Source organism: Choristoneura fumiferana, chromosome 27, assembly GCF_025370935.1.
Source record: "Choristoneura fumiferana chromosome 27, NRCan_CFum_1, whole genome shotgun sequence".
Taxonomy (NCBI): domain Eukaryota; kingdom Metazoa; phylum Arthropoda; class Insecta; order Lepidoptera; family Tortricidae; genus Choristoneura; species Choristoneura fumiferana.
The window spans coordinates 5,442,509-5,463,798 of NC_133498.1; the positions used below are offsets into that span (position 1 = coordinate 5,442,509).

At 37.5% G+C, this 21,290-nt stretch overlaps 1 protein-coding gene across 2 annotated transcripts; it reads left to right on the forward strand.

Moving 5' to 3' along the window:
* The first annotated feature begins 266 nt into the window (after window positions 1–266).
* On the forward strand, window positions 267–21,133 carry Lnpk (zinc-ribbon metal-binding protein lunapark). 2 transcript variants are annotated; one of them, XM_074108935.1, is made up of 9 exons: window positions 267–609; window positions 8,137–8,372; window positions 9,100–9,232; window positions 9,791–9,902; window positions 12,484–12,602; window positions 13,414–13,543; window positions 14,298–14,432; window positions 14,905–14,988; window positions 17,092–21,133. In XM_074108935.1, the coding sequence occupies exons 1-9, from the start codon at window positions 583–585 to the stop codon at window positions 17,169–17,171; spliced, it is 1,056 nt and encodes a 351-aa protein (XP_073965036.1). In that variant the 5' UTR covers window positions 267–582; the 3' UTR covers window positions 17,172–21,133. The 2 variants fall into 2 exon arrangements, with proteins under 2 accessions (XP_073965036.1, XP_073965037.1); XM_074108936.1 differs by having other exon boundaries at window positions 9,791–9,878.
* The last annotated feature ends 157 nt before the right edge of the window (window positions 21,134–21,290 follow it).

Consider the following 21,290-nt stretch of genomic DNA (forward strand, 5'->3'; position numbering starts at 1 on the left):
TATCATTACTATCGATTATTTTGTTACTAATAAATATGTCATCCATGATCCGTCATGGTGACAAACTATAAGGAGAACCAACGTTGTCATGGCGGTTTCTGCTGGTGTCGCCCCCTGTGCATTGAATAAATTTATACCTGTCTGTGCGAAAATAATAATTTAATCTTTGACAGAACTGCGTTTCGTTTTTGCTCTGTGTACAATGGCAAAAGCGCACGAATCCGCAAACGTCAACATGCTGACTTAACAAAAAAACAAACTTGACAACCATCTGTCAACTGGCTAGAAAAGTGAATGTTTTTTCACGATTTAGCGTCTTTTTGTTTTAGCTAACGAAAAATATATTCGAGGGCATTGCTAAAACTAAGATACGCTGACATGTAGCCTGCTTTTTGAAATGTAATTTACATTTAATTATAAATTCAGTCGGCTTTCTAGGTTATAAATTGAACCTATCACTAAAATCGTCATCATTGGTTAGGCCGGACTTATTTTTAGATTGTTATAACGTTCGAAGCCTGTGTTTCAAGTGTTAATTTGAATTATCAACGTCTGAGTAATCGAAGTGATTCGCCGGTGAAAATGGGTTTAATTATATCGAGATTTAGGGTGAGTACTTTGGACTTATTTGATTGGTTGTGATTTGTAATTTGTAACTCAGCCAAAGCTATTTCGATAGTTGAACATATGTCTAATATTCTTCTGGCAGAAGTTCAAATGATAGACCGTGACCTAGTACATGACTGTAATTGCTGATAGATCAGATTAAATATTTTTGTCTTTTTTATTTGTTAGATCACTTTTCTGTTGCCATGTCTGCCCACAGATCGTAGCCCCTCCACTGGCTAATTTACTCTCACTTTCATTTAGTTGTACTCTTACTTTAAGTACTTAATACTTAATTTATACTGGCACTTTTATGTCACTATTCGATGAATAAACTTATATAAAATACTTAATAAAGTCTAATTAGTAAAATATGCATGCTTCAAACATAATAAAGAATGAAACCCTTGTTCATTCTTAAATAAATATAACTGACCTTTAACAACCTTTATTAAATAGATATTTTAACATTGAGCAAGGTTCATTGATTGAAGTGAACAATGGAAATGATGACTTAATTGAGTGATTAAATATTCAGTCACACCTACAGTCCTACAATGTCTGGTATAGAACATGTAAATCAGTTCATGTTTCATGTTAAATACAATTTTTGGGTCTAAATTACTATTTGTTAGTTCCCTGGGTATATTCTGTTTACCCCCCTGTTTTTTAGGGCACTATATTAGCCTATTGTCTTTATGAATTTGAATTTATTGTCAAGTGTGGCCGGTTTCAGACAAAGAACTTACTGCTTCAGAACCTAATATAGATATCTCTGCCCACTACACCGTGTCATACCACAACCGTAACAGCAATTTGTCTGACAAAAATAAATATTTATTGTACAATCAACTTGAAGCAAAATACAATATAATAAGTAATAATAAATAAATAAATATCATGGGACACTTGACAATGATCAATGAGTATGGAAAGTTTGTACAGAGAAGTCGCGGGAATGGTCAAATATTCTGACCCCCAAACTAGGTAAAGACCTGTGTCCTGGGGGCCTGAAAGTATATTCTTTGTATTGAAAAGTATGAGACTATGCCCACTAGTACATTTCTTAACCAACCGTCGCCATCGCGTGCCAGTTATATTCCGTGCCTGACACATTCCTTTTACGATCATGGTATAGTACAGTGTAGTGTATAGAGACCTTCAGTTGTGCATGATCCCAGATCTTAAACTATCTTCATTTGAAATTTCACAAAAATTTGTGCAGTGGTTTAAGCATGAAGAAGGAACGAACAGACAGTTACTTACGCATTTTTAATAAGTTAGTAAGGAAGTAAGGATTTATCTATGTACCTAATGATGACTATGATAATTAAAATATTTTACTATTTCTTATTTTATCAAACTGATAATATTATTGTATTTGTAAGACCTTTGCAATAGATCTTTATATTATGAAATTGTAATGTTGATAAAATGAATATATATGATAAGTCTTAGAATGCGTTTCCATTAGAGATGTGCGGGGATGCATTGCGACAAATGTGTTTATCATGAACCAATAAACATTTTATTTTCCTATCATAAAAAAAGGGATCTGTTTTGAGTTATGTTAGTTCTGTTTAGAGCTTAATTAAATATTTTTCTTTATTGTTTCTGCTCCTTAAACATAGTTGCTATTTACCGCTAAGCATTGTTTCTTGTAAACCATATTTTTTACCCCACAGAACAGGCCATGCCTAGTGTGGGGGTCAGCACAAATGTATTCTGCATCTTTTTTTTTTATGTCAGAGGAAGGTTAACTAGCAAATGGGTCACCTGATTGTAAGTGATTACCACTGCCCATTGTCACCCGCAACACCAGAGAGATCTTGAAATTTGGTATGCAGGTATTATAACACAACCAACTAGAAGAGTCTGAAAATCTTGATTTTTTATGTCTGTCTGTAAATATCAATGACCGATATAATCTAACCCCATGGCTCTGCATACACTGGATGTATTAAATCATTCTGAAAAAGCGAGAAATATCTTTAAGACACGATTCCCGTTTACTTACATGCCTATGTGTAGGGAACCCTCGGTACGCGAGTCCGACTCGCACTTGCCCGGTTTTATTCTGGTTGAAACACAGCCTTAGAACGCCACAGTGAAGGACAACTCGCCACTTACATCCACCGGCCCGGAACTCTCATGATGTCATCAGTCCATCCAGTGGAAGGCATGCCAACGCTTCGACTTTTCTTCCCCAACGATTTATATGTTCTTCGAGCGATGTGGCGCGCCTATTGCTACTTGTATTATCTATCTATCTAAATAAATAAAAATTTATCGTAAAATGTGTTGCTAAGCGCAAAACTCGGGAACAGCTGGACCGATTTCGCTAATTCTTTTTTTGTTGTGTTTGTTATTGTCAGGAAAAATTACACCGGGGGCGAAGCCGCGGGCAACAGCTAGTTCAAGATAGTATTATGTCGGTGACTTTAGTCCTTCGGCGAGTTTCCGTATTCCAGAAGTGGAATGGATATATTCATTTGTCATTTCTTAGGAAGTTGTTTAAGGGCGGTTCTGCACCAACCTCCGCAAGCTTCTCTTATCAGGGCTGTGGACGAACATGTCGCTCTCGCATCGGTCTAGTCAGCCACCAAAGACACGCACAGGCAACACGCCAAAATTCGTCTGGAACAGACGCGTGGGCCTGATTGACTGTTTAGAAATTATAGACTACTTATTTGGCTGACTGTACGTAGCGAGACCGACTAGCGGCACTTAAGGCTCCGTTTCTACCAAAGATGTGCGAGGATGTGTTGCGAGGAATGTGTTTTTACCCGACTGCCCGAAGGAGGGTTATGTTTTTCGAGCGTATATATGTATGTCCATTTCTTTGGTCCTCGCTGCAGCCTAAACGGCTAGGTGCCGTTTTTGCCATTTTGGCTCCGGAACCCTAAAAACGTAGCCGGCGAATTAGCGGTAGCAGCTATACAATATGTTATGTAATTAAATATACGCTGAAAACCTTCAACAAAATATAAAGTTACCAATGCCAGACGTCAAAATATACGTAGACAGGTACATATCAAAATATGGTGATTAAAACTTAGTTGTACTGTTTGTTTGTTCAGCTGTAATACTAATATAGTAAACAATGTATTTTCAACGTTTTTTGTTTGTCGGATAAGTTCGTATTTATCGTACTATCTCAATTAGTTTCAGTAAACTTCAGTAAGCTTGTAGCCGTAGTGGCCTAGTGGTTTGACCTATCGCCTCTGAAGCAGTGTCGTGGGTTCAAACCCCGGCTCGCACCTCTGAGTTTTTCGAAATTCATGTGCGGAATTACATTTGAAATTTACCACGAGCTTTACGGTAAAGGAAAACATCGTGAGGAAACCTGCACAACCTGCGAAGCAATTCAATGGTGTGTGTGATGTTCCCAATCCGCACTGGGCCCGCGTGGGAACTACGGCCTTAGCCCTCTCATTCTGAGAGGAGGTCTGTGCCCAGCAGTGGGACGTATATAGGCTGGGATGATGATGAGGAAACTTCAGTACAATTTGATCAATTCGAGTTAACACTTGACAGATGGGCGTGCCTTCAGTCAATTTTCAACTTTGACGTACCTACGTCATATAAATAAAGCCATTTTTAGTATACCGCTACCCACGTTTACAGATTATGTAAAAACTATTTTATTTGTATAACCTCAAAGTTGAAAATTGACTGAAGGCACGCCCATCTGTCAAGTGTTAACTCCAAGTAATTGTACTGTAAGCTAGTTGAGAAAGCAAGATAAATGCGAACTCAGAATCTTGAAATTTGGTACGAAGCAACGTCTTCTAGCACAGATAAAGGAATAATTGCGAAAACCGTAAATTTTTAGTTACATCATATAATAAAAATATTTATACGGAACCCTCCGTGCGCGAGTCCGACTCGCACTTGGCCGGTTTTTTAAAACTGTGCCTACCTAAGCACAGACTTGTTATAAACAGGGTCGTAAAATGTGAGCAAAATCGTTTTAAATTTGTATGTACTTGTAGTCTGGAAATATATCATAATAATATAATCACGTTTAAACCGTTGAACTGATTTAGATGAAATTGGTATTCAGATAGTTTGAGTCCCGGAGAAGGACAGTCCCGCCCGCGGAACAGCGATAAACGAATAATACGCGGACCGAGTCGCGGGCAACAGCTAGTAATACATAAAAATGTATCGTTAGGCGGTTCGTTTTTTTTCTAGCCTCCCTCCAATAACTAACAAATTAAATTACCGTGAAAATTTACTAAGAAAAGCCACATGCGATTACTAGTGTCAATAAAACCAAGCGAGTTAGTCAAAATCACACTATAGCTCTAAACGCAAAGGAATAAGGTTCATTATGCCATTTCTTTTGTTCAAGTCGTCATGCTCTACTTACGACAGACTTGCTTTCATATTCTAACAAAAAGTTGGGCTTATTGAAGATTCGGACAATAATGGCCTTTTTACAGTTCCGTTGTGAACTTTATTTTATTATCTTAAGGTTTAATTTTGCGTACGTAAGTTAGTTAGAACTTCTGTTTACCATCGCTTCTAGGTATGCTAAAGAATAAATAAATGCGAAAGTTTGTATGTGTGTGTGTGTGTGTGTGTTTGTGACTCCTCCACGCTAAGCCTCCGTTTCCACAAGAAATGTGTGAGGATGTGTTGTGAGGAATGTGTTTTTCATAAACGAAGAGAAATGCTTCATTTAAGGTGATTTTCCACCGGCGAGGCGAGACGAGACGAGAATTGAAATTTGTATGGCAATGTCCTAGCGCATCTTTGGTGGAAATAGTAAGCTTGACGAGGATGTGCGAGACTTGAATTGAAATATTTGTTGTTGTAAAAATAAACCGTTTTGCTTCCGACATAGAGTATAAATTCAAGGTGCTTTTCCACCGGCGAGGCGAGACGAGGAGGGAAATTTTTGTATGGCTATTTTTGTGAGAATGCAACAGCAACACGCTTCGCGCGATAGGTGTTTTGTTGTTCGTTGCTGCAGGTCTAAATTAGAAAATCGTAGTTCGTATCATACCGTCCCTCTCACTTTCGTATTAAATAATATAAACGTCGGAGGGACGGTACGATACGAATTTCGATTTTCGTAGTAGCCCTACTGTTTATTACTTGAGAATACCGTCATGATAGTAAAAGCCATTTCTACTAGAGGTCGCTGTTAACACGAAGCGCGACCCCTGCAACTGTCCTTATCATACTTACTTAAGTATCTTATCTGAAAACCAGCGTTACTGCACATAATGTGCGGCAACACATGCTGAGTGGAGACCCTTTTTGGTATCCTGCCGTGTCACCTAGTAACATAGTTTTAGTGCTAGTTCTAGTCTTAGTTTTAGGTGGTACTTTTTTGGAGCCAAAATAAACTTTTCTTTCTTTCTTATTTGCGCGTGATGTAGATGGTTGCACGGCTCTTTTGTGTTGATGGAGTACCCACTTTTTAACTCTCGCGGTGACTATTAACGTCAATCGTGAGCTCGCGATAGCTATTAACGCCAATTTTTAGTGGAAAAGGGCCAGTGCGATTTCAATTCTCGCCTCTCCTCGTCTCGTCTCGCCTCGCCGGTGGAAAATCACCTCTAGCCTCGCTCCGCTCTGTTTCCACCAGAGATGTGCTGTGCGAGGATAGGTAAACGAAGCGTTTCTATTGGTTCATGAAAAACACGTTCCTCACAACACATCCTCGCACATCTCTGGTGGAAACACAGCCTAAAACGGCTGGATGACATTCGTGACGTAAATAGCTAGAATGTAGAAACCTGTGAATAACTCATAGGCTACTGTCTTCTGAGATTCCCACGGGATCGAGATCAAATCTGCGGAATCTTAATCACTCACTAATCCCAGCCTATACACGTCCCACTGCTGGGCACAGGCGTCCTCTCGGAATAAGAGGGCGCGGGCCATAAGGGGTATCACTAAGATTATAGACATACAATTTGGCAAGTGTCTAATATGCACAGCACACGTTAATAAAATCCACGATGTAAATTTTGGGAGTTCCCACGGGAATTTGATAAATCTCGGAACCTCAATTCAACCGCCAGATCTAATGGACGCGTGCGAATGTCTAGTTTTTTGTATATGTATATGTTCCATAACTAAAAATGTGAAAGTGAGTAACTGTCTTTATTTCTTTGTTACTTGACCAGACCACAACAAAAGCGCTGGAAAGATCTAAGGAGAAATCTAGACGTTCGTTATGTGGTCCATCAATATACGATGACCGGATAGCCAACTGGTTACTACTGGTTAGAGAACCTGGCTATGAAGCTCGAGGTCCTGGGTTCGATCCCCAGCAGGTGCAGATGTTTGTATGAATAATACGAAGGTTTGTTTTCGGGTCTTGGATGTTTAATATGTATTTAAGTATGTATTTACCTAATCTAACTATGTTTATCCGTTGCCTAGTACAAATAGTGTGGAGTAGTAGCTTTGTTTAGTTTGGGACTAGGTTAATTGGTGTCAATTGTGCCATGATATTTATTTATCTTTATCTCAGTATGATAAAAACTATTGAATTATATTCTATTTCTGCAATATACAGGAAAGGCTAGACGTTCAATATACATAATATCACGTCACGTCCGTAACGTGATTCGATACGTTGGTAGGCGTAACGTCTCACCACAAAACAGATACGATAAAGTGCGCTCGAGCAACGCATACATAGACACTGCTCACGGACCCGAAGACACGATATCTCAGTCCGGTTGGGACCAGTGGGAGTGCGAGTGCCATCCGCTTGAGACTTCAGATACGCGTCTGTGAACTTTTTGTACAAGAATGGAGAATGCGAATTTATTACACTTTAAAATATACCAAGTCGATGCCATTAACCGTTGAAGAGTTCCGTCCTGCGGAGACGATCCTGGCCGGCCTACCAGGATATCACTACCAGATTATTGTATTCTCACGCAATTTGCATAAGTGTACCAAATTTCAAGTAAATCCCTAGTACTAGAAGTTGGTCGAATTTAACTTGCAAGATTTGATTACAGACAGACAGACAACGGGACTGGTGAAACTAAATAAAAGCTTGTAATAATCGTCTAATTTGACTAGGTCTTAGACAACGATTTTATTTTATGCACTAGAGCATAAAAAGTCATTTTATGTCGCCTAGATACAGCATAAACATGTTTATGCTTACTTTTATGCGTAACTTTAAATTTTACGAACATGAGAAGTGAAAATTATTTTCAAACATCAAATAAAAACTTACATATTTTTTTTAAATAATTTTTATATAATTAAAAAAATGGAATTATATGATAATGCATAAAAAATAAAAGGTATTTCATTTCCTCGCAATCTAAGTGAAAAGCAGAGTGTAAAACTCTAGCATTAAACTCATTTCCTCTCGACGTGTCTATCCACCCTCGCCGTACCGGCTCGGGTGGCTATATGAACGTCTTGGGTAAAATGGCTCGTTTTATGCTCTCGTTGTACAATCTACTATTTTAACCCAGGAAACTATCCAATAATCAGAAAGAACATGACGATGAACGATCTAACCTTTTTTCTTTGTTTCAGCGCAAAAAAACGACAACAGAAGTATTAGAAAAACTCGAAACGAACATAAAACGCATTGAGCAGGATGGGCAAAGCAAGGAACAGAAGCACAAGCGAGTCATAGGCTATGTCATGGCGTACTCAGTTGGGCTATATGTGTTGTTTGCTATACTGTACTATTTTAAGTATGTGGGCAGGAGCCAGTACTGGCTCTATTCGGTGTTACACGCGTCGCCGTTGCTGCTTTTGCCTGTGCTGTAAGTTTAACCTTTTAACCTTTTGCTGAAATATTTTGTGGTTATTTATTTTTATTCTTGTTTTTTTCAGTCTTGTAGGATCTAGAGTACTTAATTTAATATATATCTAAATAAATATAAACTTTTCTTCATTGGTATTAAGTTTCAAATTTTGATGATCAAAATGTGATGTCAGTTTTATGAAGTTAAATTGAATTTAATTCATGGTATTTATGACATAAAAAATAGAAAATAAATTAAAGTGCCAGTTTATTAGTTGACGTAAAAAAACTTGAACATGGCAATGATTCTATCAGTTTTCTACTGTTTTATACCGTACTTTTTCTGATATTTTATAACAGAAGCTTTAGAGTCGAGGATTCTTAGCTTTGTGATTTTTGCGATTATTTTCTACAAAAAGTTATATATTGATAACTTATTGTTTCCTAAATTGAAAATACAAACTGAAATATAGATGCACAGAAAAACCAGAAAAATAAGACCATCACTGGGTATCGAACCCAGGTCCTCGGTATTCCGTACCGCGTGCTATACCGCTACACTGATGGTCCATCAGTGGTGTAGCGGTATAGCGGTATAGCGGTGTGGGTTTTACGGGATGACCGTAAAAGTAAAAATTTGGAATTGAAATAAAAAATACAAAAAAGATTCCAAAAAACCAATCTTATTGTTTCCATTCATATATACTGTTATATATACCTTTGAAAAGGTTAAACTATTATTACAGTGTGGTCTTCCTTCGTGCCGCGATATCGTGGTACTTCAACTGGACGCTCAGCAAGAACAGGATAAAGCTAAGCAAGATGAGAGAGGAAAAAAAGAAGATATTAGAGGAAGTTATGAACACTGAAACTTATAAGGTAAAATAAAGTAACTTCATGTTTAGTCGACTAAGTAGGTACTTTACCACTTTATTATGTCAGTTCCTATATCAGAAAAAAATAAGGATGATTTTCACATTGACTTGTAAGTGAAAATAACCTTTGATCTTTTAAGCCGTACAAGTAACTTTTAAAGAAAAAAAGAAGACATTTAGTCGTGAGAACATGGGAAAAAATATAAAACAAGAAATGCGCATGTTATGAAATAGTAAATACTTTAATACCTGAGTACCGTAGGGTGGTGAAGCAATTTCTTTTTCTTGGCTGGACGTCATTGGGGAAGGGTAGCGCGTGACAGATCCAGATTGTTCTAGAGTCTTGGGTGTTTCATATGTGCATACTTACCTAAGTATGTATCTATCTATTTTAGTATGCTTATCCATTTCCTAGTACCCATAACGCAAGCTTTGCTTATTTTGGGGCCAGGTCAATCGGTATCAAGTGTCCCGTAGTTTTTATTATTATTGACATTGGTAATCGAGTCTGATAACCGAGCATTTTTACACAAAAGGTTAAAAGGTTAAAATTTGTTTCTAGGTAGCGAAAGAGATCCTAGACAAGTACGGAACCCCGGAGGAGCAGTCGAAGGCTCTGAAACCATTCGTGCCCACGCAGAACGTGCCTGGTAATCCTTGCTCGCCTCCCCCAGGTAGACCATTAATATAGCTGTCTCGCTCCCTGCTAATTTGCTTGCTTCTCTTAAAAAATACTAATTTTTTTATTAGCAGAAATTTTTTAAACACTGTAAAGAATTTTTTTAGATTTAATTGAACATAGGTACGTTGTGTTTGCAAAAAAAAAATCACATCATTACTTGTTATAAATTTTGTTATAAATGTTGTAGTGAAGTTAAACAAAAACAATGTTTACACTTTTTCATTGTTATTCGCGCGATATCGTAGTATTGTATTATAATTTAATAATAAAAACGGGACTCACGCTAGTAATATTTACCTATTGTAGTATTTAACTATAGGCAATGATGTCATTGTTAATTTGCATACAAGAGGATTTGTTTAACAAATATGTATGTCTGTCTGTATCAATTGAATAGCTCGAATTGTTTAGTAAAAGCATAGTTTTCATCTACAAAATTAGATCCAAACGTTATGATTTGTAACAGTACGGATTTGGCACGTTCTTTTTTGACAGAAAAAGAAAACAAGGGCCACTTGAGTATCATCGGTAAAATGTAATCAAAAAAATACGTTTTCGTTTTCATACATACATTTAATTGAATGAAAAGTTTTCGTACAAATACAAATATTCTTTATTGATCACCAAAAGCAATATCAAAAGCGTATTGTGTAAAAAGTGTATGAGGCGAGTGTGAATGAAAGTGTTGGAAGGGGTAGACCTAGGCGGACGTTTCGAGACCAAATCAGGGACGTCTTGAAAAAAGGCCAGGTCAAGAGTACCCTAAACCGAAGAGCATGTATGAAGGGAATAATGAAAGTGGACGAAGCGAAACAAGTATGTAGGGATCGTAGCAAGTGGAAAGAAGTGGTCTCTGCCTACCCCTACGGGAAAGAGGCGTGATTATATGTATGTATGTATTGTGTAATGTGTCATTAAAAAACCTAGTATCTTCGTATACCAATGGAACTGGAGGGACAAGGTTTATTCCTTTTTGGAACTCAGGGTCAAAGGCTGGCAAGAGCTGGCCCAAGATCGTAAAGCATGGCATAGTCTGACCCTGTAGTACGGAATGTAAAAATCAGCGGCGTCTTTAGCCCATGTAGCGCCCGTGTGCAATTATTACTTTAGCGCCATCTAGGAAGCGCGCGGTCAAAATGGAATAGGTACAAAGTGCCGCGGCCGGCGCCCCTAGCACCGCTGCGCCCGTGTGCAACGCACACCCTGCACTATAGGTAAAGACGCCTCTGGTAAAAATCGAACTTCGTATCTTTCCGTCCCATCGACGCTTATATTATTTAATACAAGAGTGATAGGAGCGGTACGAAACCAACTTCGATTTTCGAATTTCGTAGTAGCCCCCCTGGTGTTGGAGGCCGAGACCCACATCGGATAGCCCCCGTATGATGTCCTCCATGTCGTGTCCGACAAAGGCGAACCTTTAGGCTTGTTTATTATGTGCCCGAATATGGCTGGTGTTGTATAATCTATGGTCACCTGCGTTTCGTTTATAAAGCAGCGTTCAAATAAATAAATCATTACTTGATCTACCATCTACAGCAAGTGGTTTTTTTACTGCATCCTCCAATGATTTAAATATAAACTCCCAAACCCGCGTCTAATACAGCTGGCAAAGCCAAACTTAGTCTTAAAGGTCCTATTACTGGGCGCCCAACACGTAATTGACCACTATCATTATACGTGTAAGTGTAGGAAGGTCTCGGGCGGGTCTTTATAGTAAGACGTTTGGCATCCAGGTGTTCCAAGCGATGCGTCTCAAAATTTGCAACAGCCTTATTTACAGAGCTGCGCCATTCCAGTCTCTGCTTCGCGAGATCTTCCCAACTCTCTAGCCCCCGTATAGTAAGTAAGTAATAAATAACTCAAGTGCCCCCTATTTTCTTTTGGCTAGTATAGGTTACTTTCTGGTTTTATACCGTTATTTAAGGCTTGAGCTTATGCGAATGTACAAAGTAAAAACAATGTAATATCTTCGGGATGCTCGCTTTTTGCTGAAAATATTTTTCGCAAAAGATTAATTTCCCAACTGTTGTATAATTATAGACCAACGATTTTTTTTCTCAAACCGCAAACTATTCAGGATATATTTCGGGACTGTCCTGTAGAACCCTAAAGGTTAGGTTAGGTTTGTTTAGTAACAATCGTGAGTACTACTTAATAAATTTCCATTTGAAACTGTGCAAGAAATTGTGAACAGCAAACACAACAAGATTAAGCATATTTTGGTGCGATGGTTAAACCTACCTCCTTAAATAAAAATTGTATTAATAATTGTATCCATTCATTCCAAATAATCAAGTAAAATTATAAACATTGACTGCAACAATCCTATTAATTAAGGATTAGTAGTTAATTAATGAAATGTACGTGTATTTTTTTTATTGAAATAAACAGCTTTTAATTTTTTTTTTTTTTTTAACAATGTCAAAAATCCGTTCGTTCTTATGAAACATTTGAGAAATTAATCATTTGAGAAACATATTTTCGGCGAAAAATTATATAACCAATATCTTTCTTCTATGGTTATGAAAGAGGATTTGTTTCCAAATATTAATCTAATGCCACATCCACAGCGACGCCGGGGCAGCTGCGTCAGAGACAGCTGGCTCTGACTTCGACGCCGATCAGCAACAACTTCAACAGGGAACTGGTACCGCTGAACAACTCCATGTACAAGGGACCCAGGCTGAGGGTGAGATCACTTTACTTTCATCATTACAGCTTATACACGTCCCACTGCTGGGCACAGGCGAATGTGAGGGCTTGGACTGTAGTTCCCACGCGGCCCCAGTGCGGATTGGGAGCTCACACACACCTTTGAATTGGCGCAGGTTACCTCACGATGTTTAACTTCACCGTAGAGCTCGGGGTAAATTTGAAATATAGTTTCGCACATTAATTTCGAAAAACTGATTAGATAGATAGATAGATATAATCTTTATTCTTCAAAACAAATCAATTCAATTAGCGCGAGGGTTTGAACTCACGATCCTCTGCTTGAGATGCCATAGGTCTAACCACTAGGCCACCACGGCTTATAAACGCTTACTTTACAAACAACTAAACCATGCTGGCATTTTGCCCACCTGGAAAATTCTAGGTGGGCAAAATGTTTTAAGTCCGAGGCGGCGCCGGGCCACTACTTTCAGAGGTAGGTTACTACAAAAATTATTCGTGCTATTAGCCAGCTGGCCGATCAACGCGTGGACGGGCAAATGCAAATGCCTTGGTGGGCCAATTTGTGGCCCACGGGCCTGGGTTTAACCAGACTTGAACTAAAGTTTAGTTTAGTTACTAAACTAACAAAGACTCCTCGTTTGTGCAACTGCGTATTCTGAGGTTCTTTGGGCACGTTACCCGCAGAAAGGATACAATACAGCGGTTGGTGATTCCGGGCAAAGTTGAATGCAAGATACCATATTGGTCAATTAACTTTTTAGTGTAGGTACCTTGTTGTCATGGTTATGTTTATGATTTTATATAGTATTTTGTATGTGTTCCAGTCGGACCAGCTCCCGCGGCCGCTGCTCGACAAAAACCGGTCCGCGCTCGACAAAGTGGTCGACTATTTGCTTAAGGACGGGCCCAGCCACCGCATGGCCCTCATCTGCTCCGAGTGCTCGTCACATAACGGTAAGATCTTCAAGGAAGGGCCACGAAGAAACCAATGGGGATCCACAGGAGACCGACCCAAGCAACCCGCAGAGTCTAAAGGGAGGGTGACGACCACGGCCGGATATGAATGACACGAACCTTCTAAAATGATGATGCTCGCACGAACTTCTTCCATTTATTTCTGTCTCTTTCCTGTAGAGGGCGCTGCGTACAAACTTACTTTACTACAAAGTGCAGAATACGGTATTTGACAACTCCTGATTTTGCCATATCTTAATATTATTATGAAAATATAGATATACAGATAGTGTTTAGCGAAGAGAAAATTTAAATCGGTTGAAAATTGGATTTATAGTGATTTTTAGAAAAATCTATATACCTGTCTCTTTCTCAAACGCTTTTCTCTATGCAGCAAGTATGGCGGTACTGGCGTGTGACGTCACATGCCAGTATGTCTTTCTCTGTCTAATCTTGAATTTGCAAACCATTATAACTTTGTTATTTGTAAAGGTAGCTTAAAAAATATTTTTCTATTCGATAACAGGCATTGTGAAGTTTTAATTTATAAAACATATACAAAATAGTCAAATACCGTATTCTAACTTCGTGTCTTGCCGTCCCGCTGACGCTTATATTATTTAAAACGAGCGAGAGGGACGGTACGATACAAACTTCGATTTTCCTAGTAGCCCCTATGGTCAGACCAACACATTGGACTGTGACCACGAGGCGTTTTTCCATTTACTGAATTCAATATTGTATTATCGTCCAGGCATGGCGATGGTGGAGGAGTTCGAGTTCGTATCGTACGCATGCGCGTATTGCGGCCGCTATAACCCGGCGCGCAAGCAGCGCCCCGCCGCGCCCTTGCTCGCCCGCGCCATCACCGACGCCCCAAGGCGACTGGGTAATAACCTTTAAACTGTCTTATAAAGTTATGACTATCCCGCGGGAATTATGCAATTTTCCGGGATAAAAACTATCCTATGTCCGTCCCGGGACTCGGAACTATCCGTATACCGAATTTAATCTAAATCGGTTCAACAGCCTAGGCGTGATCAGGTAACAAACAAACGGGTATAGAAACTATCGCATTTATAATAGTAGTGGGATTTGGAAGTTTGTGAGTATGTGTAAAAGTAAGTTCTTGGTAAAAGTTTCACTATCTATAATATTTATACAAGCTTTTTTTGCTGACTGTACTTTTTGTTGACAGTACTAGTATTGTCACCTGTTATCTAAGCTACATTTCCATACCAAATTCGAAGTCAATCCGACCACTGGAAGTGGGTCAAATATAGCTTCCAAGATTTGCTAAATAAAAGCTTGTGAAAATAGACAACCCCAATTAATTACCCTGTCTTGTTGTTTGTGAACAGGCAGCGGCGATGACTCTTCCATAGCCAGCTCCAGTGACAGCGACGACGACAAAAACACCAAGCTGTCGGAGAAGTCTGCTGGCGGTAAGTGCAAGCCCTCTGACTCTGAGGGGAGGTCTGTGCCTTGCAGTGGGATGTAAGGGCGAGATGATGAGATATGGTGTTTAATAAGTGATAACGGCTATTACTAAGGCTTAGAGTCTATCTGTCTATCATAGATCTCTATCTTCTGAACCATAATAACCGTAACTAGAAATTATCAGTGGTAATATAGTGTATGTGTCGGCGGCCGATCGTAAAATCCGCCAGATCATGAAATTCTTGGGAATATCACGAAACGCCGTCATTTCATGATTTGGCCAGTTTAATCAGATCATGAAAATCCTAGGCATATCATGAATCGCCGCCATATCGGTTCTGGCACTTCGCCGGCCACTGTCGCGACACGCTCGCTTCGCTCGCTCGGCTCGTGCGTTGTGGTCACAATTCATACTAACCACTCCTCGCTTCGCTCGTCATACCTACATTTTTCCTTTTTTTCGGCATATCACGACGTGCCCTGTATAAAGCTAGGAATATCGACGAATTCGTTGCTCTAATCGATCTGCCGTATCGTTTGTCAGGCACATCGTGATATGCCTAGCCAACTTTTAAGCGTATCATAAAATGGCGCCCTTTTAATGATATGCCCAGGAATTTCGTGATCTGGCGGATTTAACGATCGGCCGCCGACATTTGGATCAGCTAAAGCCATTTTATAATAACTAAAAAAATTATAAACGCTCGATTCCTAAAGGTGCGCTTACACGGGCAATTTTTAGAGCAATAATTGCTCGGCAACACGAATGGATCAATCTGGAGTAATAAGTGGACCGATATGCAGCAATTTCAAAAAAAATGCGGCAATACGGTATTTGACTATTTTGTATATGTTTTATAAATTAAAATTACACAATGCCTGTTATCGAATAGAAAAACAATTTTTAAGCTACCTTTACAAATAACAAAGTTATAAAGGTTTGAAATTCAAGATTAGACAGAGAAAGACATACTGGCATGTGACGTCACACGCCAGTACCGCCATACTTGCTGCATAGAGAAAAGCGTTTGAGAAAGAGACAGGTATATAGATTTTTCAAAAAATCACTATAAATCCAATTTTCAACCAATTTAAATTTTCTCTTCGCTAAACACTATCAGTGTATCTATATTTTCATAATAATATTAAGCTCTTAAATATATTGCTCAATGTCGCTGATACGAATTGCCGAATATCCAGTGGGTACAGAAATTCAAGTCAATTTGTTTTCTACCTCGTCAACTGTATTGCTCGTGTATGAAAGTATTGCTTAGTTTCTTGGAGTTGCTCCATATCGCTCAATATTGTAGTTGCTAAATATTTTGCCAAATTGACGCTTATTGGCGTTGCCGTAAATTGCTTGATATTTTGTCGTGGCAATCGACCATCATTGCTCATAATTGAGTAGTTTTTGTGGCCCGTGTAACCGCACCTGAACCTTTTAACCGCCAATACGTTTTCATACGTACGTGCCCGTATCGCCACCTACACCGAAACTATATGACATTTTGTCTTAATTATAAGACTGCGGCGAAATGAGCTGGATATTTTTTGTCTTATAATTCAGACAATGGCGGTTAAAGGTTAAAAAAATATATAATTAGTTAAATTTGTAAGAAACATCGGATATGTATTTTTTATTTTTTAAATTAAACAAAACAAATATGAAGATATATATAGCCAGTTAAAGTTCCGTGGGTCGTCACGCCGTGCGACACTTCACCACTCGAACTTTGACGCGCTTCGTATTTGTAATTTTTGTTTCAAATTCAAATTCAAATGATTTATTCAGTAAATAGGCCGCAATGGGCACTTTTACACGTCATTTTTTTATACTACCAGCGCTTTCGGAAAGACCATCATTGCCAAGAAGAATGCGCCGCAAGAAACTTGGCAGAAAGTCATTTTTTTATAATAATATAATTACAAATAAAATACTTAAAAACTATATTATACAATTAAAGAAAAAAAATACAAAAAATAATAATAAATTGATTGACAAAATAAAAAGTACATGTCGATTATTTTCTGATAATGTAACTGAGGGACTGAATAGAATATTATCACATTGTTTGTCGTATTTTCATAAAGATAATGTCTTCTTCTAGGTTCAGAAGCAGAATCGGATCGGCCCCCCTCCCCTGGGGAGGGGACACCGAAATCCTCCCTCGAAAGAAAAGAAGACTGAACGAACAACAAAACCCTCAACTTGTTCCTTACATCCTTATTAATTTAATAAGGACCGCGAAGTGTATGAGAAACTACAAATTTCGCCAACAGGGCCGGATGAACAACAGTTTATCTGTTGGAGGCAAAATTTTATTGAACGACAGGGTTGTGATTTTAACCTTTTAACCTTTCTGAATTAACGTATTAATAAAGTAATAATAGAGATAGTAAGACACTAGATTTTATTCGGTAACCGCTGTTAAATTTTTAAATAACAGGTATCGATTTCTACTGATTACTGTCACTTTCGTACACTTTCTAGGATGTCATTAAAATTGTATTGCCGAATGACGGCTAAAATAAAACTCTTACTCTTCTTCAACCTACCTCTATGTTAAAAAAAAAAACAATTACAAAATTTTACTGAGGTGATACCTAATTGTGAAATGGGATTAGAATTTTATCGATACCTGTAGGTTAAAAGGTTAAAAAGTATGCACCAAATTGTCCTGTTAAACGGCGGTGTCGGTTGAAAAGATGGCGAAATATATTATAGGCACGACGCTGTCTTATAAGTAATTTCGATTATAATGAGATACTGTCAGTTTTGTTCAGCGTTTCTTGTAAGATTTAGAGGCTAACGCTTATTAGTCGACTTTTGTCGTGAGTCCAGTGAATATTCGGAATTTACGTACGCTGTACGCTATGTCGTATTTAAAAAAATGATTGGCGGTTAAGACATTTAAAAAATCTGCCCAAATAGGGTTTTACAGCTGTCAAAAGACCACAGACAACAGCAGCACTTTTTTGGTTAACTCTGATTTGATACACTTTTTTTTCAATAAAGACAATAGGCAGGCCAGTAAGAAACGGGCTTGTCTTGGAGTGCATTGACACATTTGGAAATAGCCCTTGATGTTTGAATGTTTTTGCCTTTTAAAAATAATGGACAATTATGTTTATTTATTTCGATATAAGTCAGCGGTTCAAACATTCGTGCCTTGTTAATCGAAATTTTACTATTAGAGGTAAACTATTTGCAATAAGTTTTTTTTTTCAATAGCTATTAACGTAGAATTAAAAGTGGCTAGCTGTTCTTATCTGGGGTCAGTGTTGCCAGTGACATAAAAAAACTCCCAATGTTGCCAATTCAATAATTGCGTTTAGTTTATCTCCTTTGCTGTATTTGATTTAACGAATGATTATTTATTCCTGTTTAATTTTGTCATTAATAAGTTATTAATATGAATCTTCATAGTTTTAGTGTAAGCTGGTCTAGATAATTTATTTTAATTTAATTTATTTCGGGCTCGCTACTTAGAATGTGTGTTTGGGGTTATAATAGGAAAGACACATTTTAAATGAACAAATAAAGCAAACGTTAATATTAAAATCCACATTTGAGAGTAGTCAGTTTCTGTGGGCAATGTTTCCGCATTTTTTTTTTTTATTACTTTTCATATAACATTTAGACCTAAACATGTTAAACAATTGGCCTGTATAATCTCAAACACAGTTCACTTCTATCATGCAATGGAAAAAAATGATGACTGTCAGTCGGCTATTAAATATCAAAATGGCACTATGGTCAATGTGGGGATGTACAACATTGTCAAGCGCGGTTGTATCGACGAATAAAGTTCAAATTTTGCCTTAAAGTAGTTAACCATTTTTTGATAAAAACTTTTCTAAATTTTTGATTGTTTTTGTGTGAACATTACGCAACTTGAGTCAAACTTTATGGTTTCTAGTTGCTGCATTTTAATGTAAGAAAAAAACATTTTTTAAGTCTTGGCGATTGACAATAATATTTGGTTTGTTATTGCTTTATTTTCTTCTCACATATCCTAACCCGTAAACCTGCATTTGTTTACCAGTCAATAACTATTTAAAGTCTATTTATATACTAACGAAATGATTAGAAATTGTTCAGTAACGATATTTTGAAGTGTTTAATGATTTATTTGTTTGGGTCAAATATCTGTGTTCTATATTTCTTGGCGATGTAAACTAACTAGTATAAACAAATAAATATTCATAGACGATATTGCAAGAAACTAAAACACGGAATAAGTTTCTGTCAAGAATTTCAGTTTAAATACAAGCTTTTTTGCCGACTGTTTTTGTCATCTAACCTAATTCTGGATACTATATTTTAAGTTAATCCGACCACTGAAAGTGTGTCGTCGACTTCCAAGATTTGACCCAAGCTAATACGGCAAGTTAAATAAAAGCTTGTAACAAAATACTACAAACAGTATACAAAATAAAATAACTTTTCGAAAATAGCTTTTGTCTAGTCACTTAATAAATTGGTGGTTCAAAATCTGCATTTATAAGTAAATGCATTAGCTGTTTATCCATGACTTACTTTCACGGCCATTCTTCCAGGAAAGTCGTTAGCTGTTTGAACCACCTTTAGTCAAAATAGGCATAAAACATGTTCAGTTTGGCATGTTACACATCTTCTGTTTGACTCATATGATATGTTATAATCTTCACTCGAGATAAGTAGTTTAAAATATTCTCCAATTTCCTAGCGCACTTCGGGTTAATCCTTGGAACAAATTTAATTCAAGAGTTTTTGGTAATGGCATGTCATTACAGTCAGACTGCAATTAGCTTCTATTTCTAAATTAATTTAAATGAAACCTTTTTGGACATATCTTTTTAATAATAGAGCCTAACTTGGCTTGATAAGAATTTATGTTATTTTATTCTTTATTTCAAATATTCTGCAAGGTTCACTCTCCGAAGTATACTTGCATGGACGCGTATTTTTGTCACTATGCGCTTCTATTTAGTAAGTTGACCGTCGCCTCAATTTTCGTAAGTCAGTATCCTAAACATCTGATGTATAGTGACAAATGCTCGTCAATTAGGTTCGCTGCGTGCAGTGCGAGCCTAAGAGGATTATCAAGTTAAAATTTAGATGCGTTATATTACACCTTTAGATGCCTTATTTTTAAAACTCTGTTAACATAAAGATATCTCCACTCAACTAAAAATGTGTGTATCGTTTTTATGGATATTTTTAATACCCTAGACATTCCCTAATGTTTTAATTTAATAGATAGCATTTGACGACAAGCCCTGTACCACAGCCTGTACTGCCAATATTTTTCTGACTGTTTGTACTATTTTATTTCAGTTTTAAACATAGTAAATGAATACTTGGTTTACCTCCATGAGTCACAATTATAGACTAAAAACTTGACTTGAAAATTTTGTATGTACAAATGGAAATAAAATAGTTAAAACATTTTTAACCATTCACTAATTAATTAAACCTTAATACCTCGAGCTAAGGCTTTCATTGGAATGACAAAAAAATTATCAAAATAGTTCTTATGATGTCCTCCACAGACTATTTGTTGTTCTGATCTGAACCCATATGGTTCTTTTAAAATGTCGCATTAAATTCCCAATAAACAATGACTACAGTTCTAATAAAATAATGAGCACAAAATCACCTCAGCCTGTGGCGACATTGGAAACTTTACCACAAGAGACAATGACACGATAAATCGGCAAAAGAATCTTTATTTTTCTGTAGATATTTATTTATATATTTCAAAAACTTTTCATTAAAGTATTAGTAAGCGTCAGTTGTCATTGTGATCCATGGGCACAATAAGTAATAGTGCAGGGTAAAGTTGACACTTGAATTTATGTTATGCGACTTTAGTGGGATATATTTCTGTTCCTTACTACTTCATCATCATCATCATCATCCCAGCCTATATACGTCCCACTGCTGGGCACAGGCCTCCTCTCAGAACTACTTACTACATACTAAGTATGGCATGGTGTTTGTTAATGCTGATGGTCTGTGGAGGTGACAAAATATTATCCTGGAGTTATAATTATGTATCTTCTCTTTGTAAATAATAAAGTCAGGTGAATAGTGTTGTTGATTTTGTTAGTTATGCTTGTATCGTTTAGCTATTTTATATTAAACTAATATACAAGTACCCAGTTTATTAGAGTTTTATTTTCCTGGACACGAACATTCTATTAGCTTGCACAGAATGTAAAGCAGAGTTTAGACTTGCAAGAAAAATTGTGCAAGTTGCATTACATTGCGGCGCTTGATTGACCACTACAAATTCGTTGGCTTTACGGCCTCGCAATGTAA